This window comes from Mesocricetus auratus, unplaced genomic scaffold, assembly GCF_017639785.1.
Source record: "Mesocricetus auratus isolate SY011 unplaced genomic scaffold, BCM_Maur_2.0 Super-Scaffold_100022, whole genome shotgun sequence".
Classification (NCBI taxonomy): Eukaryota; Metazoa; Chordata; class Mammalia; order Rodentia; family Cricetidae; genus Mesocricetus; species Mesocricetus auratus.
Window position 1 is genome coordinate 4564078 of NW_024429203.1, and position 27193 is coordinate 4591270.

The window sequence follows — 27193 nt, forward strand, 5'->3', positions numbered from 1 at the left end:
AGACGTAAGAAACGAGAGAGAGAGAGAGGGAACCCAGATTCTTTTAAAAAGTTGAAAAGTTGAAATTTTACTAAGGAACGGAAAGCATAACAGATAAAACAAGGGAGGAAAAAACACCCTAAAATTTAATTTAAAAAATTCTAATATTCAAACAAATGAACTCTGAGAAAAATGGACAAAACAATGGGTAAGAAAGTCTACGCAGAAATACCACTAGACAAAGTAATCGTCCAAACTGAAAAGAGGAGTTGTTCAAGAGGCAGAGCCCAGAGTTCCCACAGACAGAATGAACTGTCACCTGCTATACTAAGGCTTTCTGGGCAATACATATAAAAAGACAGATGCAAAGGGAACATATAGGGGGAAACAGTCAGAAGGAAAAGAGGGCAGGCACCCTGCTGTGAGGCAATTTCCTATAAGATAAAACCTCCTCCATCTTGGAAGGAAGCTTCATCCTGCAGGGAAGCTCATTAAACCCAGAAGGTAAACAACTGAAAGACTTCAGGAAGTCCCTGAAACTGATCAGACTGGCCAGGTAGGTGCCTGCCTCCCGGAACACATATAAATGTAAGGACTGCTGAGAAACAGGCTGAGCTCCCTAACACAGGCAGGTCAGAGAAGCTGCCGGGAAGGAGCACAGACCAGCTGAGCTACCGGAAAGGTCACTCTCCAAATGACGAGCTGCCTGCAGGCTGTGCAGTGTATTCCAAGTTTCCAGTTCCGTGAGCTCTCACCTGAGACGGGGTGGGCTTTGGCAATGCAGCTGTCTTTGAGTCATTTCTGCCCCTGTCAGTAACCCCTCACCCTGTAAGTAACCACAATAAAATTCACTGATTTGTCAAACTGGATTTTTTTAGAATATGTATGTTTGTCTGTCAGTTCCCTATCCAGGGTGAGGAGACAGATGACTGTTTACACCTTCCCACAAGTACAGTCTCCCAATGAGGCCGAGAAGACAGTAAAACAAGCCTTCAATGTCTAAGGAAAACAGAATTCTGTAACAAGGCAAACAGCAATAGCATTTTTAAAAAAAAGTAAAATAAGAAGTGTTCAAATTTTCAAGCTCTATGTATTTATAAATGAACTCTAGGTTTTGATGTTTCAGAACTACCTGAGAATGTGATTCTCTAAAATAAGGGAAAGCATAAATACAGAGGGAATAATTCTGTGTATGGTGGGTGATGCCGGCAGAAGGCTCAGGGAACAGCCCTGTGGGCAGCCTAGCTAGGTCCATCTAGATGGAAGCAGAGAAGAGCAGCCGCAGAAGAAAAACACAAAGGGGGAGGGGTGCTGAAATTAAAAGTAAAAAATAGGAATGCATAGTTCAGTTGTAAAATTGAAGGATTAATCAGAATATGGAAAACCAGGGAAACCAAATTAATGAGCAATTATTTATAAAATGAATTCCACTTTCAGATTTTGATGCCATTCCAAGGTACATTATACATTTATGCAAATGTTCCAAAATAAAACTGCCAAATCTGAAATCTTTCTGGTCCAGACAGTGAGTCTCGGTGCGCAGTGATGACAGGGCTGGCTATGCACCACCAGTGTTGGTCTTACCAGATACACTTATTTGAATACCCTTGATATTTGTCATGCAAATGAATATGAGAAACAAACCATAAAAATGCCCCAGATGGTATTAGAAGGATACTCCTATTTGCCACCATCACTCCCCAAAACAGTAAGGTTTGGTTAATTTTGGTTTCAATACCATTAGGAGAGAATCTATCCCTAAAAGAGATTGAGGCAAACACAAATTACCGCATCATCTAAAATTATGGAGTCATGGGCTGGGTGATAAAGAGAGAATCAACCCAGGGCAGGAACCTGTAAAGCCACAGAAGCCCTGCATGTAGCAGCAGTCCTCAACCTGTAGGTCTCATGGGAAGAACGTATTTCCAATGGTTGTAGGAACCCCCAAACTAACTTTATTGTCATTACTACTTCTGGGCCGTGTCTCAGTTCCTAACACTGGAAAATACGTGTTTTCTGATAGTCATGATCCATGCGTTAAGAACTGCTGGTATGCATCATGTCACCTTTTCTTTCAATTTTTGCTGTACCTAAAAAGTAAATATAGTGTGACTCCAAGAAGAAGAAATAAATGAGGAAACTACTCAAATGATTATAAAAATCTCCTGCATGATACTGTGGAAACAAAGCAAAGTGAGATGCTGATAAATCCCAATGTAGAAGTCCTAACATAAGAACACCAAAGGCCTGAGACTGTGAAGACCTTAGGAAAAGAGAGAGGAGGGAGGGAGGGAGGGAGGGAGGGAGGGAGGGAGAGAGAGAGAGAGAGAGAGAGAGAGGAGAGGGCAGAGAGTAGAGAGGGAAGAGGGAGAGAGAAGAGAGAGGGAGAGAGAGACAGAGAGAGAGGAAGGGAGAGAGAGGGAAAGAGAGAGAGAGAACAGAAAATCTGGATCTTTCTGACTGCCATTCATCTTTGAAGTACTTTAGATGAAACTTTTTAAAAATAAAACACCACTCTCCTTGAAAATGAAATAGTTATTTTTCCTTCATTACTCAGAATGTATAAATAATACATTAAGCTATAGATAATTCAATTTCTGTAGAAAGAACATGTCAAACATGCTTACACAAAGAGACTGCGGGACACACACTCTAAAGCTCTGTCTGCATTCTAATCCCAGCACTGCAACCAAGGAGCTCTCGGGGGATCTTAGAAAACGTACTCCTATCTAACCCTCAGCTTCATCTAAAGCACCTGCTCACCTCTCTCACAGAGGTACCATAGGCCTAGTGAGCTTACCACCACAAAGAGCCTGTACACAGTGTATTAGATGGGTTTCTTTAATATGAAAATAGTCTTCAGTAATGATCAGATACTGTGGAGAGAATGGGAAACAATGCAGAACATACACCACTGGAGAAAACACTAAATTATAAGTTCTAGTTAGGATTCCATGATAATAATCCATTTCCACCAAGCCTTTCACATGTGGCAAGCATGAGCTTATTCATTCTGCCATGGGTGGAACCTCCAGAGCTGTGAGCTGAAACAATTTCTTTTCAAGCTGAAACTTTGACTTGTGACACCAATGCAAGACTAACACAAGTGTCTTCTTGGTTATAGGGTTTTCAAATTCTCATCATCAGTTTTCAGGCTCAAACAGTTTTGTAGGACGCCTTTCATTTCCTAACCCTCTCTCCCGGCACTGCACTCAATCTTTTGTTGTACTAGTCAGAACATTCCTGATATACTAACTCCAAAAAGAAAACAAATCTTTGCCAGAATAATGTAATTTGTACACATCTTCCATTAGTGACTTTTAACGGATTTTATATGTGTGTGTATTTTTCCAGACTGCCAGTAGCAAAACATCCATCAGTGCAACCCCGCAGAGGAGACATTAATTCCAAAACAAACTGACAAATTGACTCCCAGTGCACAATGACCAGAGTTAACTCCAAACCATAGGACTGCAAAGCCATGCAACATCGCCAAGAACTGTCTGCCTGCTTGACATCTGTTCTGGAATTCCACATCAAATACTTCTGGTATTTGCCATAAGTTCATACCTTGTACATGTATGAATTTTACCAGCCAAAGATGTTCATACCCTAGCCATTTATGAATTTCACAAATCAAAGAAGCTCATGCCTTGATCATGCAAGAATTTTCCCCAAAAAAGAAACTATAGAGGACGCCCCGCCCTTATATCTGGTCTCCTGGTGCTCTCAATCTACAGCATACAAATACCAAGATCCCTACTGAACAATTTAACTTTAACCACAAACTAATAATACAGACTGAAGAGTAACTAGAAGAGGGTATTTAGGACAAATACCAAAATACTGAAAATTCCAGAGAAAGAATCACATTGTGAATAGGCCATATTTGGAAACCATATCTCAATTGTTTCCTTAAGTCAAATCTTGGGAGTCAGCCCAATTACTGTTTTCTATTTCTCTTTTACTTCCACTTTTGATGAAAAGCAATGGTTATCTGGCTTCTAAAAATACATATCTGCATTGTCATGTTATTTTGAAAACAAACATACATTTGCCCTGCAAATTTCTAGTCTGTTAGACAAAAATCTAAATTTTGCTTCTCTCTACTTAATGTGATTCATACTGACACAATCCTAAGACCAATTTTTATGCCATCCTCTTTATTCTTAACTCATTTAAAAACTCTGCACCTTTACCCCAGTCAAAAAATTAGAAAAGTAATTGAACTATCGTGCAATAAGAAAACATTAGGAAAGTATAAACATTGGAACTCTCAATGTGCTTCATGGCAGTAACACTAACACACTAACACTTAGAAGTACAACCAGCAGCCAGACACAGCTTGATTGGTTTAATTGGCAAAGCACTTGGTGTAGGAGGACCATACTATATTAAAAAAAAAAAAAGAAGCAGCATGGTAGTTGATACTTGCAATTGGTAGACAAAGACAGGCTGATCCTTAGATTAGCCAGCCCCACCTCACTGGCACGTTCTAGGTCAGTGAGACCCTGTCTCATATCCCCAAGGCCATCCTCTGGCCCACAAAGCTAAGAGCCACAAGCTTTGTGGGGATGGCAAGTGCTAGAAGCCCTCTGAGTTGAAACTGCTGTGACACTGAAATCACTGCCATCCCAGAAGTGACAGGTTTATGTTTCACTGACAGCTTGGTAGCCCCTAGATAACTTAGGGACAGGGACTGGACACAGGAAGTAAAGGCAGAGTTGAGTGGTTCTTCTGTTTGTTTGTTTTGTTTTTGTTTTGTTGTTTTCCTTTTTTTATTTAAGTTAGAAACAAGTTTGTTTCACATGTCAATAAAAGCTCCCTCTCCCTCACCCTCCCCACCAGGCATCCCAGTCCCCCACCCAATCTCCACTCCGATCCCCAGGTAGAGTGAGGCCCTCCACGATGGATCTCCAGAGTCTGTCATGTCATCCAGGGTAGGGTCTAGGCCCTCCTTCAAGAGTCCAGGCTGAGAGACCATCCCTCATTGTTGGATGGACACTCAAAGTCTATTTGTACACCAAGAATAAATACTACCCAAGACCCCATAGATTAGGAGTTTTTATTATCAACCTTCAAAGTCCAGGAATGGGAAAGCGGTTAAAGGTCAAGTTAACACCAATGACTCAATCTTCCCTACACAACAATGCTTCAATAAAACGAAGACTAAGTTTAGAAAGCTTCCAAATGGCCAAGCAGAGGAAGAAGGTTCATGAAAAGTGGTACAGTCCGAGAGCAAGGAGGCCCTGTGCTTTCCCCCTGCCTCACCTACACGCCTCCTCATCCCGTCTATAGTAGCACAAGCACATGTTTCCCGAGTTTAACCAGAACCTCCAACAAGTCAAGAATGGAGACACGGAATTGCACCCACAGCCATGCAGCTGAAGCGCAAGTGAACAGGGGACTTGTCAAAGAAGCCTTAAGCAGAGAAACTAGGTGGCTTTCCATCTGTCTGCAGAGACACCTTTGGGCATGACTAACAAAAAGGATGCACAGATATACTTTCTAGTCTATATTCTAAAGCACATGACTTCAAATTGCAGACAGGAATTTACACACACACACACACACACACACACACACACACACACACACGGGACTTGTTTGCTCCAAATTGCTTCTAACGAGGTGCAGGTTCAAGGTCCAGAGGCCTTGGGATCATGCAAACTCCACTGCACAGAGACAGACCATAAGAGGAGAGAGTGGAGAACCAGTAAAGAGAAATGGAAGAAAACACAAACCAAAATATGCAAGAAATAAACAAATCTCTTAAGGATAGAAAGGAAAGTCAAGAAAAAAACTATCAAACAGATGAAAGAAACAATTCAAACAGTTCAAGACCTGAAAACCGAAATGGAGACAATAAGAAAAACACAAACTGAGGTAATGCTGGAAATGGAAAGGCTGAATAAACAATCAGGAACTGCAGATGCAAGCATAACTAACAGAATACAAGAGATGGAAGACAGAATCTCCTGCATTGAAGATGGGGACAAGAAGAAACGAAGGAACGACCACAAAACAAGCAGTTGATCGTGTGGCAATTTCATTTTTCTCAGGGCAGTTAATATACTTGGTAGAGCAGGAGAACGGGAGGGGAGTGAGGGGGTGAGAGGGTTGCTTTGCGCACCAGGTGTGCACATAGCAGGGTATTGTTTAAGCACATAGAGCAGGGTATTGGCAAGGTAAAAAGTTCAGGAGGGAGAGGAATGGGTGGGCTAACGGCTGTTGTCTAGGTGATGGTTAGGGCTGGCTGGGTTTGGATAAGCTTTCTGAGTCATGGTGTTCCTATGTTCTACCTATGCTGCTTCTCTTGAGTACTCCCAGAAGGCTCCTTTGTAAAGGCTAAAGGCCAATTACATAAATCTTTAGACTTTAGAAAGTACAGGTTTGGCTCCAAAAGATCAAGGTACCTGAGATGCTCCCAACAAGAGATCAGAGATTCCAGCCCAGACTAATATTCCCAGCAAAACTCTCAGTCACTAAAGATGAGGAAAACAAGATATCTCATAACAAAACCTGATTTATACAAAAGAATCCACAAATCCAGCCCTACAGAAAGTTCTGCTGCATACAAGAAACACACCTCAATTTCAAAGACAGACGCGACCTCAAGGTTAAGAGTTGGGAAAAGACTTTCTAATCAAATGGACATAAGAAGCAAGCGAGTGTAGCTATCCTAATATCTAAAAAAAATAGACTTCAAACTAAAAGTAATCAAAGGATGATGGGGGAAGTCCTGTGTATATGTCAATAAAGCACTGTTGGCCAATAGGGAACCAAGATAGGTGGGACTAGGAATCCAGGAGGACTCTGGGTAGGAGAAACACAGGAAGTCGAGATGTAACCGCCATGGGGTAGGAAGCCCGGAAATGTCTCTGGTAAGAGAAATACTTAGATTAACAATTATGGGGTAAATACTTAAGTCAGAGCTAGCCAGTAAGAAACAAGCAAGGCCAACAGCTTCATAATTAATATAGCCTCCTGTGTATTTATTTGGGACTGATGCAGCTCTGGAACCAGGTTTGCGGGAAGGCTTCTCTTTACAAAAGGAGATGAAGAAGGTCATTTCATATTCATCATAGGAAAAACCCATCAGGAAGACGTCTCAATTCTGAACATATATGCCCCAAATATAAAGGCACCCATGTTCATAAAAGAAACATTACTACAACTCAAATCACACATTAAACCCCACACACTTAATAGTGGGAGACTTCAATACCCCACTCTCACCACTGGACAGGTCCACCAGACAGAAACTTAACAAAGAAACAATGGAACTAACAGAAGTTATCACCCAATTGGGTTTAACAGACATCTATAGAACATTCCACCCAAACAAAAAAGAATATACTCTCTTCTCAGCACCACATGGAACCTCTAAAATCAACCACATACTTGGCAATAAAGCAAACCTCAACAGATACAAAAAATTAGAATAACCTCCTGTATTTTGTTGGACCACCATGGCTTAAAATTAGAATTCAATGTCAACACAAATTACAGAATCCTCACAAACTCATAGAAATTGAACAATGCTCAAATGCATCACCCCTGGGTAAAGGAATAAAGAAAGAAAGAAAGAAAGAAAGAAAGAAAGAAAGAAAGAAAGAAAGAAAGAAAGAAAGAAAGAAAAGACTTCCTAGAATTCAATAAAAACGAAGGCACAACATGTCCAAAGCTTTGGGATACTTTGAAAGCAGTTCTAAGAGGAAAAAAATTCCTAACACTAAGTGCCCACATTAAGAAACAGAAGAATTGCCACACTAGAGAATTAACAGAACACCTGAAAGCTCTAGAACAAAAAGAAGCAAACTCACCCAGGAGAAGTAGACGCCAGGAAATAATCAAATTGAGAGCTGAAATCAATAAAGTAGAAACAAAGAAAACAATACAAAGAATAAATGAAATAAAGAGTTGGTTCTTTGAGAAAAATCAACAAGATAGACAAACCTTTATTAAGCCTAACCAAAAGACAGAGAGAGAACATGCTAATTAACAAAATCAGAAATGAAAAAGGGGAAGCCGGGTGTTGGTGGCACAAGCCTTTAATCCCAGCACTCGGGACGCAGAGGCAGGCAGATCTCTGTGAGTTCGAGGCCAGCCTGGTCTATAGAGTGAGTTCCAGGACAGCCTCACCCTGTCTCTAAAAACAAAACAAAAAAAAAAAAAAAAAGAAAGAAAGAAAAAAGGGGGCATAACAACAGACACTGGGGAAATCCAAAGAATCATCAGGTCATACAATGAAAATCTGTACTCCACTAAACTGGAAAATCTAAAGGAAATGGATGATTTTCTGGATAGATATCACTTACCAAAATTAAATCAAGAAGAGATACACAATATAAACATATTTATAACCCCTAAAGAAATAGAAGTAGTCATAAAGTCTTCCAACCAAAAAAAGTCCAGGGCCAGATGGTTTCAGTGTGGAATTCTACCAAAAATTCAAGGAAGAACTAATACTAATACTGTTCAAATTGTTCCACACAATAGAAGCAGAAGGATCACTGCCAAATTCTTTTTATGAGGCTACAATTCAATTACATTAGTACCCAAACCACACAAAGACACAACCAAGTTAGGGAATTACAGACCAATCTCCCTCATGAACATTGATGCAAAAATACTCAATAAAATACTGGCAAATAGAATCCAAGAATACATCAGAAAAATCATACACCATGATCAAGTAGGCTTCATCCCAGGGATGCAGGGATGGTTCGACATACAAAAATCCATCAATGTAATCCACCATGTAAACAAACTGAAAAAGAAAACCCACATGGTCATCTCACTAGATGCTGAAAAAAGCCTTTGACAAAATCCAACACCCCTTCATAATAAAGGTCTTGGAGAGATCAGGGTTAACAGGAACATACCTAAACATAATAAAAGCTATATACAGCAAACCAACAGCCAGCATCAAACTAAATGGAGAGAAACTAAAGGTGATTCCGCTAAAATCAGGAACATGACAAGGATGTCCACTCTCTCCATATCTCTTCAATATTGTACTTGAAGTTCTAGCTAGAGCAATAAGACAACAAAAGGAGATCAGGGGGATACGAATTGGAAAGGAAGAAGTCAAACTTTCACTATTTGCAGACGATATGATAAGTCTATGTAAGCGACCCAAAGAATTCTACAAGATAACTTCTACAGCTGATAAACACCTTCAGCAAAGTGGCAGGATACAAAATTAACTCAAAGAAAAAAATCAGTAGCCCTACTATATATAGACAATAAAGGGGATGAGAAAGAAATCAGAGAAACATCAGCCTTTACAATAGCCACAAACACCATAAAATATCTTGGGGTAACTCTAACCAAACAGGTGAAAGACCTGTATAACAAGAACTTTGAGTCTTTAAAGAAAGAAATTAAAGAAGATACCAGAAAATGGAAAGATCTCCCATGCTCTTGGGTAGGTAGGATCAGCGTAGTAAAACTGGCAATTTTACCAAAAGCAATCTACAGATTCAATGCAATCCCTATCAAAACACCAGCACAATTTTTCACCGACTTCGAAAGGACAATCCTCAACTTTATATGGAAAAACAAAAGACCCAGGATAGCCAAAACAGCTAGGTACAATAAAGGAACTTCTGGGGGCATCACCATCCTTGACTTCAAGCTCTATTATAGAGCTATAGTCCTGAAAACAGCTTAGTATTGGCACAATACCATAAAAGAGGGAGCCATTATAAGTTAGAGGAGAGATCTGGCACTAGTGAGATCTTCACAGATCTACAAGAATGACACCAACTGGCATTAAGGCTACCTAAATGCCCTTCCATGATAATGAGAATGATGACTACCTTATATGTCATCCTAGAACTCTCATCCAGTGGCTGATGGAGGCAGAGGCAGACACCCACAGCTATGAACTAAACTGAACTCCTGGAACCCAGTTGCAAAGAGGAGTGATGACCAAAGGAATCAAGATCAGGCTGGCGATACCCACAGAGGCAGCTGACCTAAACAAGGGGGAACACATGGACCCCAGACTGATGACTGAGGGGCCAGCATGGGACAGATCCAGACATCCCTCCCACCAAACCTGGGTGACAGAGAGGAGACCTTGGCAATCTGTGGGACCTGGGAGAGTGGAGCAGTATTTATCCCTGGCATACAGAAGGACTCTAGGCACCCATACCATGTGGAGGGATTCTCTGTCAGCCTGGACACATGGGGAAGAAGCTAGGCCCTTCCCAGGATGATGTGACAGACTCTGAAAATCCCTCATGGAAACCCTTGTCCTCTCTGGGGAGCGGAGGGGGGATGGAGGGGAGTGAGAGGGAACTGAGAGTGATATGTGTAAAAAGTTAAATAAAAAAAATATGAAAAAAAAAGACACAGCAAGCCATGTGACCAAAAGCAAGGCGGGCCCTGTTGCCATGATCTAAAGTCTGCTGTCAGGACATGAAAAGGATTGTAGTTTCTAGGATGTTTCTCTCCTGTTTTCTCAGATCTGTGCAACTTAAAGGTTAATTCCCAGCTTGGCTTATTGGCATCTGTAGTGACAGACAGCACGAACTCTACCTCATGGCTACACAAACCAAAGCCAGCTGGAGAATGAGCATGTGCTGGTAATTGGGGCTGTGGTGGAGCATCAAGCTTGGGCAGCACAGACAAGGGGAAATGCAGGAAGGCAGGCAGAACTGAGACAGCCGCAGGCCGTGACCCTGGGAGAGGAACAGGGCCGCTATTCGCACAGATTCAGATGCTCTGACTCTAAGTTGCTCCCTAAACTATCGAAGATGGGCTAGTCTAGCATCTACTTTAAAACGTGTGTGTGTGTGTGTGTGTGTGTGCGTGTGTGTGTGTGTGTGTGTGTGTGTGTGTGTGTGTGTGTGTGTGTGTGTGTCCATACATTCACTTGTTTGTTAGGGTACTTGTTTGTGTGCCTACATCAGAGGACAGGGGACAACCTCAGGGTTCACTCTTCAAGTGCTGTCTATAACTTTTGTTAGTTATTTAAGGGACTCTTTCTGCCATAGCTTGCCTTCAGTCACAGTGTTTTGTACCAGCAACAGAAAAATAACTAATACATGGGGGTTCTGGTGAAAACGTCATGCTTGAAAAGCAAGCACTTTACCAAGTGAGCTATTTTCCCAGTCCCTAAAATATACTTTTACGTGAAAAAACTGGAGTACCAACCTACACCACTGGTTTCAAGTCCCTTAAAGCAATGCTCTGTAGTATGTGCTGTACTGTGGGTTCACTGTGGGCCTCTGGGGAAGATGGCAGCTAGGAATCCTCTAAGATCATAGTTCAGTTTCCATCACGGCCCACCACTTGTTAAACTCCAAATTTACTTCATTCACTTGGAATGCCTTACACGAAGGCATTCATCACCCAGCCCACACCTTAGGCCCTGAAGAACATGAACCCTGAGGTAAATCTGTCACCTTGGTGTCTGCTCCTACATCTTACGTGCCCCATTTCTGCCTAACCAACCCTGGGATGCATTTTCCTGCTATTTCTACCTATCAAGTCTTCTTATTCTTCAGGGTTGAACTAAAATGTCCTTTCAGTCAGAACCACCTTCCTCTACCTCAGAGTTCTAGACTTTCTTCCTTTCTTCCTCCCTCTATCTTACATTGATACACATAATCTCATTATGCCATCATCCTTATCTCCCACCCTGCCTGCTCCCATTTTGTCACAGCCCAGTCTTAAGAACGAGGCTACCCAGCATCTAACTTAGGTGTTGACTGAACAAGTGAACATGCACTGTATATATGGAGAAAAGTGTTTATCATGAGAGGTAGAGCTTAAGACTGAGGAAGTTGTACAGGGTAAGGGCCACTAGCACCAGAACCTTATATCCTCTTTGCAGATTGGGCTTTTTAGCCTTTGGATACAAAAGTCATAAGAAGCATGGTAAGAAATCACTGTGAATGTTTATTTACAAACGGTGAGAATGTCTTCCAACAATAAAAGCAGTGTGCATTTATCTTACTCAAATCTAGTCTCCTAAATACGGTGTTGCATTTTAAATCTATATGCAAATACATTTTAAACTGGTCTAGTTGCTTGTTCATTTGATAAGCACTTATCAAGTAACCTCTATATGCTCAAACACTGAGCTAAAAACATAAGTCTTCAAGCAGTTGTAACTGAAAACGCAAAGAAGACAAGACAGTAAGGGACCCATTGGCCAAAGTGGAAATCTTATTTGTATACACACAGTTCTGCACTACAGTCAGCAAGCAGCAGGAAGAACATCTAAGATACTTTCAAGGTCAGATAAACTCAGGTGGCCTAGGAGACGGCTCAGTCATAAAGTGTTTGCCTTGGAAACATGAGGACCCAAGGACCAGAACCCATGAAAAGAGATGGTTAAACCTAGCATATAATCTTAGCTCTCTGGAGGATACAGCTGGATTCCCGGAACATGATAGTCAGCTAGCCTAGCCTACTTGATGAGTTGCAGGCCAGTAAGAGACCTAGTAGTCTCAAAAGTTTGGCAGTGCCTAAGAAATGACATCCAACATTTTCCTCTGATCTCCACACATGCACATGCACCCCTACATAAACGTGCATCCCCATTTGTGCACATATACACACACAAATGAAATACAACAGTTCAGAGACACATACTGCAACATATTGCCAAACTAAAATGGGAAATGCAAACACAAACCCTTTAAACACCATCATTATTTAATTGCAGGAATACTGTTTGACTGTGAAGACAGGCAGGCAGCAAACAGTTGTGTAGAGTACACTTCTGCTTTAACACTACCAAAGCACAGGCCATTATTATCATTTGATAGTCATGTGTTCTAACATTTTATGAAAATGATGCACATTACATATGATCACATGCCTATAAATCTTAGCATTTACCACATATGCCCACCATAGTCTATTTAAGCCTTTAAAACTATCTGAAATGTGATTGCCATCCCAACAGTGAAATCAGATTAATAAGAAATCCTATTATAACCACAAATAAACATTTTGAAACACTATTAAAACTGAGCAATATATTATTAATAATTATTAACTAAAAACTTATTATGATATATTTTATAACACATATTAAAATATTCTTACCTTAAATATGTGCCGTAGATGAAGAATAATGCCATCATTAGTCCATTTAACATAAAAATTACAGCAACATAAAAGCAAGCAGGATCTCCCAATCCTTTAAAAATAAACAAAGCATATGTTCTACTCACAAATTATGTTATGAGTCTAGCAATTTACATTAAACTGTGCTTACTGTGAAACGGTTGCCAGATAAATGGTTTCCTTGGTTGCCATATGAAAACAGGACATGAATGCAGAATAGTGATGAGAACAGTATTACAGATATGCTGGTCTGGAAGCAGGGTTGGAACCTGTTGATTCACTTTCTAAGGAGGTACATATGGATTCGGCCTGGGCTGCAGTAGAGCCTGGCAGAGGCAACACCACTTCTTCCGGGAAGGGGGCATCAGCAGCCACAGTGATCCAGCTGGCGTGAAGCTACCTTGGGAAGAGCTCAGCTACTTTGTGGCAAGTACCTTGCTATAAAACCTCAAAGTCCATGGAAAGGTAGAGTGGAAACATCCCAGGTGATACCTGAACCACCCCAGCCCAAAGGCCAAAATGTAACTAAAATAGCTTCTGATTCAGTCGACTTATTACAGCCATGTGATTACCCTGTTACCATGGAAGCAAACCAGCCTGCCCAAATTTGTGACCTGAAGAATCCAAGACTGCAATAAAATGGCTGCTGTTTGTACCACTAAGACTATTATGCTCCAACAGACAGCTGGACAACATGACAAAGGTGCTCACCCTCGCAGCTCTCTATTGGACTGAGTCCTTCTCCTCGAGTAACTGTCCAGCATATCTTGGTTTGAATACCAATCAAATCCATTACTTTGGTATAAATCCGGTACCAGCTGGCTAAGATCACCTTTTTAAAGAAAATAAAGATGGCATGAGAAACAGTTTTTATTACTAGAATGTGTTTTAGACATTTTCCTAACTGTCAAACTCTCTCTCCAGGCTTCAGTTATTTGGCTCCCTCTCTATCTCGCTACAGGAGGCTCAGGCTCTCCCACAAAGACTTCCCCACACAAGGCTGACTGCTGATGCACAGTGAAGAAAAACTAGGAAATCTGTAAGATTTGCATTTTTAAAAAATATAAAATTCTACCAAGGAATATAAAAGACCTAATCAAATATTTTTTCTGATTTTTCAAGATGTAAATTCACATCTCAAAGTAATTCATAAAGATAAAACAATCCTACCCAAAATCTCAATACCTAAAATTATTCAGGAAAAGTAGGAGAAAGAGTAAAAGGGGAATGTGCTGAGGAATAAAAGGTCTGTCACTGAAAATAACTAAGATAGCATGGCATTGGCAGGGGCATACCCAGATGGACCAATGCAACAGGGGAGGCAGTGGACGTGAGCTCATCCGCCTTCCAGGCAGAGGCACTTCCAGCCCCAGCAGCTGCCCAGATGGTTGGAGGCTGACAGCTGTCAAACTCTAAGGAACTGCTCTGGGCTGAAGAAATTAATGTACTCAAGGTCACAAAAGGGAAAACTGCATCCCATAATAGGCTCATCAACAGAAGTGATACCTGGTCCAGGGGTCTCTGCCAAAGGAAGCCTAACTGTGCAAAGTGCAAAGCTACACCCGCCCAGAGAGCCCAAGAGGTTCATGGGGCTTGTGATTAGATGCCATCACAGTTCAGCCCCTTGTGATACCTCCTTCCGCTCCATCAACCTGGCTCAGGTGTGAACACAAGGGCACTTCCTGACACACCTGCGGCAAGCCAATCTCCAGTTCAGAGTCCACTTTCAGGACCTCAGACAGGCAACGCTGAGCATCAAATCCAAACACAGGTGATAGCTATCTATAGGTACACTAATTTTGCATATAGAAAGCTACTTGACATCAATGGGGAGAGGTTGGGCCTCTCCTCAGTGTTGTTACACAGAAGACGAGTATGAAAAATATTCCTACTCTACAATCCCATCAACACAAATTCCAAATAAGTTAAAAATATAAATATAAACATATAACTGTAAAGAATATTATTTTTTAACATGGTTTCTCTGCAGCTTTGGAGCTTATCCTGGATCTCACTCTGTATATTGGGCTGGCTTCGAACTCACAGAAATCTAGCTGCCTCTGCCTCCCAAGTGCTTGGATTAAAGCCCACCAGCACCCAGCTAAAAATAAATATTTTACATGCAATTTTAAAAGTCATAAGTTAAAAGATTCATTGTCATAAAATGTAGCATAGGAAAATATGTACCCACCGCTAAAAAGAAAAATATGTTATTATTATGTCATACTAACATCTTATTATAAAAAAATGAGTCTTTTAAGAAACCCAATAGAAACACAGACAAGGGACACAAACAGGAAATCTTTTTTAAAAGAGAAATGGATAGTTACATAGCACTGAAATGCATACATATATATGAATGAATAAAATGCATCAAAGTAGTTATAATTTTCTTGTCTAAAATCAACAAGGATGCAAATCTTCATTGCCAAACTGCTGTTGGCAGGGGTTCAATCTGCATAACCCATGTGGAAGGCCTTTGGGCAATATGTCCCTCAAATCATTACAATACATATTCTGCTGAACTGAAGGGCTATATCCACAAATTTGTAGTTTAAAGAAAAAAAACATGAATAAATGTTTTGCTGGTGGTTTCTGTCAATTTGACACAAACCCAGACATATCTTGGAAGAAGGACTCTTGAGAAAATGCCTCCAAGAGGCTGAACAATCAACAAGTCTGTGGGGCATTTTCCTGATTAATGATTATTTTGGGAGGGCCCAAGCCACGTGGGTGGTACCGCTCCTTGGCAGGTTGTGGGGAGCAAGCCAGTAAGCAGCATTCCTCCTCTCTCTTCTTCAGTTCCTGCCTTGAAGTCCCACTTTGGCTTTTCTCAATGGATTATGGCCATTAGATAAGCCACATAAGCCCTTTCTTCCCCAAGTTCCCTTTGGATGCAGTGTTTTATCGCAGCAATAGAACCTAACAAAGGCAGGTGTGTATAGTTAAGATTTAGATTCAAAGACATTTGCTGCAGTTTGCTTAGAATATTCAGAAAAGTTACAATGGCTGTAAAAAATGGACCAAAGAAGACCTAAAATAGTAGACCATGCACACAGCCATTAAAAATGACACAATGGAAGGGATGTGGTAGAGAGAGGCTATAAATATCCCCAAAGAAAAATGCACACAAAAAAATTGCACACACCTTGTGATCCCATCTGTGTGAAGTCTACTTCCTTGTCACAGAAAATATTCAAGTACTTCGTGAGAAAACACTGAATTGTGGAGGGCATTCATACTGATTACTCAATAATCAATCAAGTCATTGATGCAGAAGCAAGGTTCTCTCAGTAGAAAAAAACGACTGCAGACCCACTAAGGACAACTGTTGAACAGAGATCTAGACAGACACAGCCCAAAAAGTGGCTTCTTAGCCCAGGGCCCAGAAAATGCTTAAGAAATATGTCAAATAAAGGCAAATGACACATGCCAAAAACTCACCAAATGTAGACCATTCCCTCACTCTCTAATAATGGAATCACAGTTATAGCTCCCAAAGATTCAAAATTCCCCTAGTAAACTCCTTCCCCATGGTTCTTATTTTCTATTAAAAAGTGATAGTATGGTGGTGAGTCACCGCTTAAGAGTTAGAATCATGTTTAATTTTTAAAAAGCATTTTTAATGAAAACTCACAACTGAGAAAAGTAACAACTTACCTCAGGGTAAAGATTGAACCTTTTTAATGTGTTAATAACGAGGGGGTATTCAGTTAGCTTGTCATTCATTATCATCCACACTCCATTCAAAAATGATGGTGCTTCCACAATGGTCTTGAAGTAAGAATAATACAGCCCCTAAAAGAAAGATACGCTCCAGTGATAGTAAAAAGTACATAGTTGTTCATCTTCTTAGACTACAAATACTTAAAATACACTGGCTTTGAAAAACTGAGCACTCAAGCAGGTAATAGCTACAATTAATTTCACAGGTTTCTGGACACTTACAAATTCTTAAGTTACTGTAAAAAAGTACATTTTAGAAGAATTTCAGCTTAATTAAAATAATTATGTATAAAAATAGTTTCAGAATTTAAATATGTATACATGTGATTCAGCATATGCCATGTATGAAAATTCTATTGAATACACAAAATGGCAACATCTTACTTCCTCCAGACTTACATTCAAAAATCCAAATGTGTTTTTTTTAAAAGACTGCGCATTATACACATTCCTATTAAACAATAATTTTACAGGTCATTTCCCTCCAAAGCAACTCAGCAGATGAGCTGACACTGGGGACAGAGGGTGGGGGTTGTATTTTGAGGGAAATAGGGAAGCTTTGTCTGGCATGGCACTTTGAAAAGGTTGGTAACAGGAGAGAGTGAACACGAGACAATAAATAAGAGGCAGGGCTGAAGATGTAGCTCACTTGTTTGAGTGCTCAGCGTGTGTGTGTGCGTGTGTGTGTGTGTGTGTGTGTGTGCTCGTGTGTGTGTGTGTGTGTGTGTGTGTGTTCTGGTTCGAAACAAAAAAGGATTTATAGATTATAAGACTCAGCAATAAGGCAGGTAAACACAAGTGCAGACAGTTAAGGATATCAGATGCTGTTAAGTGCCAATGACCCCATTCAAACACCAATTCATAATTGATGGTGCCAAGAAACAGCTAACAACAGAAAGTCCTTTGAGGACCTTTGAATGTACTAGCACAAAGCTGAGTGAAACTTCCTTTAAACAAAATGGATGAGGAGGTATGGATGACTGTGTGTTGTCTGTCCTTGAGCTACATGATGAGTAGGGAGAACTGTCTACTCCTTTTACTTGGGGATGCCTTGTTGAAACTTTTAATGCTAAAAAGCTTCTGAATGCTACAATGAAATACTACACACATACAAGACTAACCATTTCAGTGCGGAAAGCCATCTCCCTCTCCAGTGTTGAGAGATGAGAAAAATGTCGATCATTTTCAAAGAGGTGCGTGATGTGGCTCCTGGAAACATTAAAACAACAAAGCCAACAGTGTGAAGCTGTGCTCCTGACTACTCCAAAAGCAAAGGGGAAAGTCCTACAGACTAGACAGTTTGCAATAAAACTGAAAAACGATTGTATTTATATTTGTTTGCTAGCAGGTTTTAACAATTCTACTATAACTTCTCCATAAGGAAACACATTCCAATTAGATTTTAACATTAAAATAAACCATAACAATATTTTAAGTGATGTACTATAAAAATATATATCACATTGAATGTGCCATCGGGTACCATTCAGAAAATGCCTAGTTCACAAAATTCATACATCGCTCCATCCAGAAGATTAAAAGCATCAATCTAATACTCAACATGCACACAATATTAATGTTAAGCAAATTAGAGTATCAAATATAGCCTCTTTAATAATGGATATTTGATATAAAAGTTTTATTATTCTGATCCTGATTTATCAATTAAATTAATCTTTCAGAGTATTGTGGTATACTATATTCATCCTTATGATACAAAATTATTCTTTTAAATACATGGGATATAGCTTTGGTAAGTTATAAACATCTACATAATACATATCATTGAAGAAAAAACAATCTTACCAATGCAACAGGGCTGCAAAGGAAGCTGAAAGAAGAAAGAAAGTTAAATTACTATTTTAGCATAAATACTTTCTCCCCACAGATAAGCACTTTGAATGAGACCCAGCACAGTCAGGGCAGGACTGCTGTGGACCACACAAAACTCCCAAGATACACTTGCAAAGTCTGAGCTGTGAAAAGGCTGTCCCAGGCTTTGTGTCAGTAGAGATCACTGACCCTTCACAAGAAGTACTGCAGTTAAGCCTACACAACACCAATATGACTAGCTCAAACTGTAGCTACAACTTACATTCATTCACTCAGTAAAATATGTGAGGCCCTACTATTGCCAGATAGTGTACAGGAACCATTAGATAGAAACCATTACAAAAAGACCCCATGGGAACAGAATCAGTAGGTAAGCATAACTTAGAACAAAGAATCACATGACTGGTGAGGCCAGGGTTAGCGGTGAAATGCACACAAGTATAACCATCTTTTATGAACTACTTTAGTGCCTTTTCACAGTAGGGCCTACTCTTGTTTTGTGTGCGTGTGCATGCGTGTGTGTGTGCATGTGTGTGCGTGCGTGTGTGTGTGCGCGTGTGTGTGTGTGTGCGTGCGTGTGTGTGTGTGTGTGTGTGTGTGTGTGTGTGTGTGTGTGACTGGAAGCATCGGTATTGCCCACACCAAACCTCAAACACTGGCATTAACTCCTGGTGATTAACAAATCAGCACCAGATTCTGTGCTACACTGTAGGGAATTGCAGGTGAAACACTACAAACAGAACCAAGTCTCTCCTTGCTGCTAGACTCCAGCTAAACGAGACAGAGCCTAACTCCCTTGCAGACAAAGTTCCTGAATTGGCTCCAGTACTTGTTAACTTGAGTACACAGCTGGGGCACAAAGGAGTTAGAAATGACTGTGTATAACTAAGTCTGATGGAAGGGTATGGACTAAACCCAAATCCTGTCCTTGTAGTAAATACGCTACCTTTTGTTTAAACACACCTATATGCAATCCTTTCGCCACTTAATCCCTGAAAATTAGACAGCTCAGTGGAGGCAGCTAAGGGCCAAGCCTCAGGATTTTCTGCCACATCAGTGAACAAGGCACCCAGGATCCTGCTGCCGAGTTCACCTCAGCTTACTGGGCCAGCCACAGGTGTAGGAAGCAAGCAACTGGACATTTTATCCTACTGGAGCTCTTAGCAAGCGAGTATCTCCTATCCAAGTGACATTTCACCTGCCTGATGATGACTCCACATTCCAAACACAGCTCAGCCAACTGCTGGGAAGAGTCTGGCAGCAAGTTCCAGGCATGAGTTACTTGCTTTTAATCTGATGCTCAGTGATGTTCCACAGACTCTCCCCCCCAAATTTTATAGTTTGTTGCACTGCTTTAGGTTATATTGCTGTTGGAAGGACCAAAGACATACAGAGTCAGACACAGGACATGGATAGATCAAGCTGGTACTGCGCTGGAAGCTTCACTACTGGCTAGATTTCACAGTGCAGGAAGGTGCTTTGCATGCTACACAATCAAGTCTTACCCAGCCGTGAACTCTGTAAGCAAGCTACAGTAATTACTGCCCTGGCAAGACATGCCACTAATGAAAGAGGGGCACAAACGTTATGGGAGTAATCAATCACTTTCTGATTGGATTTAAAGCCTGATCCACAAGACAAATAACTGGGCCAAGAACCTGTGGTTAGACAGGTCACAGGCCCTAGGAGGAACATACTACTATTATTCTGCTAAATGAGCAGAGTAATAAAATGCCTCTTAAGTTATCTTTATAGCCACAGATTAGTACATCTCCCAACCCTCATCAGGGAAGATCCTCTTTACAGTAGATAATGATTAATGCTTAGACCCACAACTGGTCAACATGCAGAGAATTGGAGACTATTGAGTAGACAGCTCTAAATGGGATATCTACAATACATCCCCTTCCTCCAAATCTCAGTGATCACTGCCGAAGAGACGTTGGAGAGCCAGAGGCAGCATGGCAAGGCTGTTACCCACAGGATTCAAAGCCTGTGACTGAATGCACAAGATAGAAACAAGATCTAGCCAGTCAAAATTCCAGCATGGCTGGGGGAGGAGTTCATGAAGTCCTACTCCTAACTGTGGAGCTACTGGCAAAGGTCACCTGCTGTGGGAGAGAGACTATTTTTCTTCAGGGCTAAGACCAATGGGAAGTTTCCCATCCTCCATAGACTATCACGCACCAATGCACACCCACACTGACAGCACTAAATAGAGAAAGTGGGTTTTAAACAGAGCACCTGAATTTGGGAGGAAAAGTTGGAGGGGGGACAGAGAAGAATGGAAAGAGGGGGGAATGGGAGGTGAATTTGATCAAAACATGCTATATACATGTATGAAATTCTCAAACAAAAAGTCAAAAACATTATCTGTGTATCAAGTGACTTACCTAAATCAAAATAAGTAGGAAACAAACAGCATGTATAATTATAAATAAATAAATGAGTCCAGGAGAAGGCCCTTTCTTTAGGTCCTAAGGGTCCCCAGAGACAAGGTAGGTGTCAAGCAGGTAGGGAAGGGAATCGATGGTCCTGCCCCAGGTCAGGTCCACAGTGGTCAGGAGCTAAGTCTTCCTTCTTAAGTGCTCACACCCACAGGGGGCTCATACATCCCAGTCTACACAAAGACTGCCTGTCTCAAAAGCCAAAAATACCAATCTGCATACTTTAGATCTCTACAACAACCCTGTCTTTATCCTACAGATTAAAAGCTTGGCCCTAAAGGTCTATCCCCAGAGACACCTGGATCTCCTTCCACACAGAAGAGTTCCATCCTTCCCATTTGTAAGCATTTGATGAGAGCATCATATATCAATAAACACATGAAGAAATGTACTTTAAATCCAAATTGTATGTAACTTCAACATCACCTATTCCTGCACTGAAGTTAATTTTTATGAAAGCATGCTCACACATTAATCCTCAAATGACAAACTGGAATTGCAAGGTAAAAAGCACTTCCTATATCCATCTAGACAAGGTTTCTGAATTAACCTTGACAAGTTATTTATTCACCATTTCTGGTACCAGCCACTTCTTACTGTTTAGGATCCACGCTCCAGCCTGCACTTCTCTGTAGAGGCTGAAGTCATCTGTAAATGGCCTCCCTATTGGACACCAACAAGTGTCCTGGAGAATGAAGCCAGTTTCTGAATGTACAGAACTAAGCACTTCACCCACTCCTTGAAAGTCCATGACTTCTGTACATGGCCCCCATGATGAGGCCTATACTTGTAGCAGGCTTTCTTTTGGGCCACCAACCAGCTCCCAAATCATGTCACAGACTTGTTATTAGTTATCAATACTCGGTCTTAGCTTAGACTCATTTCTTGCTAGCTCTTATAACTTAATTTAACCTGTTTCTTTTCATCTACATTTTGTCTTGAGGCTTTTTATCTTTCTTTCATTCTGTACGCCCTACTCTGTGGCTGACTGGCTGGCCGCAGGCATCTCCCTCTTTCTTCCTCATTGTCTCCTCTACTCCTAATTATTCTCTCTGCCCACCAGACCCACCTATTCCTCTACTGCCGAGTTATTGCTACTCAGCTTTTTATTAGACCAATCAGGTGCCTTAGACACGCATTATTTGTAATAGCCAGAACCTGGAAGCAACCTAGATGCCCCTCAACTGAAGAATGGATAAAGAACATGTGGTACATTTACACAATGGAGTACTACTCAGTGGAAAAAAAAAAAAACAATGGAATCTTGAAATTCACAGGCAAATGGATGGCACTAGAAGAAACCATCCTAAGTGAGGTAACCCAGTCACAAAAAGGCAAACATAGTATGTACTCACTCATATATGGATTTTAGACATGTAGCAAAGGATCACTAGCCTACAATCCACACCACCAGAGAAACTAAGAAACAAGGAGGACCCTAAGAGAGACATACATGGTCCCCCGGAGAAGGGAAAATGGACAAGATCTCCTGAGCAAATTGGGAACATGGAGGGAAGGGTGAGGGAGTTAGCAGAAAGGGAGGAGGAGAAAAGGAGGGGAAAGGAGGACATGAGGGAGCAGGAAGATTTGAGTCAGGGGAAGACTAGAAGAGAGCAACAACCGAGATACCTTAATGGAGGGAAACATAGGTTTAAAGAGAAATCTCGTACTAGGGAAATGTCCAGAGATCTACATGGATGACACTAACAATCAAAGCTATAGTGGAGAGGATGACTTAAATGCCCTTCCTCTATAATGAGATTGATGACTACCTTATATGCCATCCTACAGCCTTCATCCAGTAGCTGATGGAAGCAGAAGCAGAAGCAGACAACCACAGCTAAACACTAAAGTGAACTCCTGGAGTCCAGTTGCAGAGAGGGAGGAGTGAGGAGCAAAGAGATCAAGACCAGGCTGGAGAAACCCACAGAAACAGCTGACCTGAAGAAGGGGGAGCTCATGGACCACAGACTGATAGTTGGGAAACCAGCATAGGACCAAACCAGGCCCCCTGAACATGGGTGTCAGCTAGAAGGACTAGGCTGTCTATGGGACCGCTGGTAGTGGATCAGTATTTATCCCTAGTGAATGATTGCACTCTGGGAACCCATTCCACATAGAGGGATACTCTAGACACATGGGGAGGGCCTAGGCCCTGCTCCAAATGATATGACAGACTTTGAAGATCCCCCATGGAAGGCCTCACCCTCCCTGGGGAGCAGAAAGGAGATAGGGTAGGAGGAATCAGTAGTGGGCAGGGGAGGAGGGGAGGGAGAGGGAACTGGGATTGACATGTAAAACAAGGTTGTTCCTAATTTAAATTGGGGAGGGAAGGAAGAAGGCAGGAGAGGGGGGAAGGAAGGAAGGGGGAGAAAGAGAAGAAAAAAACAAATGACTGGGACATGCTCAAGGCTGACTGTCACAGAATGACTGGGACAAAGGCCAGGTGCTCTTTATGAGGTTTACTGTGAATATTGGGGGATGGGGTGTCCCCCATCAGTACTCTGCATGTCCTGGAGTCCAGCAGTTATCTATTACCTGGTAGCTTGGTGGACATGCTCAATCTCAGACCATAACCATGCCTCCCAGCCAAGAGAGGTAGACACAGACAGCTCAGGGACATTCCCTGGCAGCATTCCACATACTAGGTGGCCTTGGCGCACAGCCAGGGGAGGAGCACACCACCACATCACAGCATTCTTGGGCCCAGCTTTTGGAATGCTTGATTCAACAGGTGCAGGGACTCCAGGTCACACATCATTAACAAACCTCAAGTGATTCATACAGTCCACGCTTTGAGAAGTGGCACAGTTATGATAGCAAACCCAGTGACTAGAACAGCATGACAATTCATTAAGGAAAGATGCAGAGGCCTAGAAAGTGGTGACAAAATGGGATTGGAAACATGAAAATGCAAATTCAAAGGGTATCTCTGAGTGAGAAACTTAAAAATTTGGTCACAAAAAAAATTTAAGGATGAAGAAGAGTTAAAATTCAAACTCCCTTCTCCTAAGAAAGCCAATCCTAAGAAGAAACACTTTGGTATTTTCTAAAACATCACTAATTTAGCCTATGAGTTCGATTTTCAAAGAGTATAGAATGGGCTGAGGGGGAGTTTGGTTATCTCAATTCCCAGGCTTAATATATGACCCACAGCTGTTACCAATAGCACAGGACTTCATACTCTCTAAAGTGACTGTAACAGTGATTTCTGCCTATTTCCTATCTCCATTTTTATCTTCCTGTCCCACAACTTCAAAGCCTTGATAGGTTTGGTCCCTTTAATTCGTTCCCTCTTTGGAACTGGGGGGAATGTTCTATTCTTAATAGGAAAAGAAGGCACACGCTCAATTTACTAATAGAGAAATTAAGTCTCAAAATGGAGAGCAAAAACTGCTTTTAAAACTCACAGTCTGATTTAAAGAAAACACTTCTAGTAAGATACAGGCTGATGATCGACTGTGGTTAATTCTAGTCTTCTAATACATTTAGCATTGAGCAAAAATTGACAAAAGCTAAGAAAAAACTTAGACTCTCTTAATTATAATGATAGTATCTAATGTCTGCTCATCAGTACTAGGCAAAAGTGGTCCAGGAGTCCATCTAAAGAACTAGTGGCTTTTATTTCCCCAAGGGACCCAAGGTCTCTTGAAGCAAGGATACAGCAAACCCCGCAAGAGACCTCAGGCTTCCCTGAGTCCAAGTTCAGACAAGAAAATGTTGAACACATTAGCCAAGGTGGAGTGACACACAAAGACATGCCTTAGAAATCAGGACAAAATGATGTGTTCTCCAGTGAATATATGGAAAACAACAGAGCACAGAAAGTACACATTGCCACCCTATAGATAGCGGGACCAGGATTCTTAACAGAAAAACACACAAAGTCATCTTGCATATACTGCAAATATGAATTTATGTACAAATACTAGAGTAGGCAAGGCATGATTACACAAGACATATTGTAAAGGCAGTGAATTCTATCTCCCTTTAAAAGTCTTAGCCTTAGACAATGTGAACACAAATATTTCTAAATCAAAGGGTACCCACACTGGTAATTTCCATAAAGTAACTTCCTTCTCCTTGGCAAAACACAATCCATTTTACTGTTTTAAGAATAAATAAATTATACAATCAAATAATGTGCTTTTAAGCACACAGAGGGAAATTACAAAATCTGGTAAATCCAGTAGGGGAGAACCCAGGTCTCTTCAATACAGGAAGAGATACAAAGACAAGTACAAGTGTATGACCATGCATGTGTGTACGGCACACACACACACACACACCCCTACACCCCTAAATACATAAATATAAGCTTCTTGATCCACATAAAGTTACTTGCATGTATATGATGTTAGGGATATGTGCTCATATACACAAGATATAAGACAAGGAGGATTCAAGATGCTTTTGATCTGAAAGCTTCTTCCCTGAGGACTGTTTTCATGACATCAAAGGCACCATGCAAGCTTCCAAGAGAGGAAAGTAACCTATAGTCCTATTCAGCTACGATACCTCTGAACAAAAACAACCAGCATGGCACAATAGTGATACCTAATATGCAATAGTGGCACAGGTATCTTGGTGGTAAACAACAGCTAATTGGATTTAAGCCCCACTCAACAAGCAAAAATCATCTGGCACTAGAAGCCTAGCTTCCCAGACCTAGCAAAGTCATGGATCTTGAAAGAGTATCTATAACCAGCATTTACCATATCAGCATAATCCTAACTATATTCTAAATAACTATTCTTATACCCAGATGTAAATGTAGTCCTCACCCCTCATCAAAGAAATGTTTCCTGGCAAAAGATGGAAACCATTTCAGAAAACCACAACTAATCAAATGCAGATATCAAGTGACCAACTAATACATACACATACATCTACAACACAATTACTTCACCTAAGGATCAGGGATCTCAGGAGAGGAGGGGACAGAAAGATTATGAGTCTTCAGTCATTTTTAACAAGCTTATTTCCTGATAAACCATTCTAATGTTAAGATAATGAAACCCCTTCCAATTGCAAACTGTCCTTGGGTATCATAAGATCCAGCTTATCATTTAACTTAAATGGTACAGAAATTATGATAATTATTAACTATCTTACTTAAGAACACTGCCAAACAACCATCATTTTTTAATTCAGAATGTATTCATTTTTCAAAAATTAATTGTGAACTCAAAGAAGTGGGGGGGGTGCACGTGGATGAACCTGAGGATACAGAACCAGAATGAGTCTCCAAATGAACACAAACACAAACTGAAGTACCAGGGCTCAGGACATGTGAGGTCTCCTCCCACTGATGTGCCTTTGACTGCTGTCTAAGCCTTCAGATCTGAGCCCCAAAATTTGACCAACATGATTGATTAGCTTCAAGCACAAACCGCATCCCAGGAACTCAAGAATGATGTCCCCATAGGCAAAATTCTCAACAGTAGCATTTAAGTTCTATATACCTAGGACTTTTCTGTAGACATCAAAGATGAGTGAGAAATGAAAAAACAAGGTCTTCTAAAAACAATGTTTAGCTAATAAAATAGCAGAAGCACAGTGAGGATTGTGTAAGCATGTTAACAAGGCCAATACCATGATTACTACGAGTGAGAAAGAGGGTGGAACAGTCATGTAATTATGCACATTTGAATTATTACAATATCCTGGCTGGTACATTCCACCTCCAACAATGAACTCTCCAGCCCAGGGGTTGGGCCACACTTGCCCCAGCTGCCCTTCCTCATATAACCCAGCCATTTCAACTATTTTATTTACCTTTTAGCCTCTTGCCCTCCTGGCCTCCCTCCCTCCCTCCCTCCCTCCCTCCCTCCCTCCCTCCCTCCCTCCCTCTCTCTCTCTCTCTCCCTCCTTCCCTCCCTCTTCTCACATGGCCCAGTTCAGTCTGTCGGTCATGCCCACTCTGGACCCATCCATATGTCTCTGCCTCTGCCTGTGCTCTCCCATACATCTACAATAAAAATCTTCAACCCCTTTGGAGCAGTCAGGTCCTCCTTTTATGTCTTTTTTCATTCAACAATGATAATGCTGAGAAAATAAAAAGTATTTTTAAAGCCTGTTCCACAGCTGTTGTAGACTCATGCATTCTCAAA

At 41.1% G+C, this 27193-nt stretch overlaps 1 protein-coding gene across 3 annotated transcripts in view; it reads right to left on the bottom strand.

Annotated features, from left to right (window-relative positions):
• Dpy19l1 (dpy-19 like C-mannosyltransferase 1) overlaps positions 1-27193 on the bottom strand; it is a 93975-nt gene that overhangs the window by 59322 nt on the left and 7460 nt on the right. For all 3 annotated transcript variants that reach the window (XM_021232073.2, XM_021232072.2, XM_013119363.3), the window contains exons 2-6: positions 18607-18631; positions 17922-18009; positions 16735-16872; positions 13786-13906; positions 13054-13147 (exon numbers count right to left, since the gene is read on the bottom strand). In XM_021232073.2, the coding sequence (XP_021087732.1) occupies positions 13054-13147; positions 13786-13906; positions 16735-16872; positions 17922-18009; positions 18607-18631 (466 nt within the window). The remainder of the gene's footprint in view (positions 1-13053; positions 13148-13785; positions 13907-16734; positions 16873-17921; positions 18010-18606; positions 18632-27193) is intronic.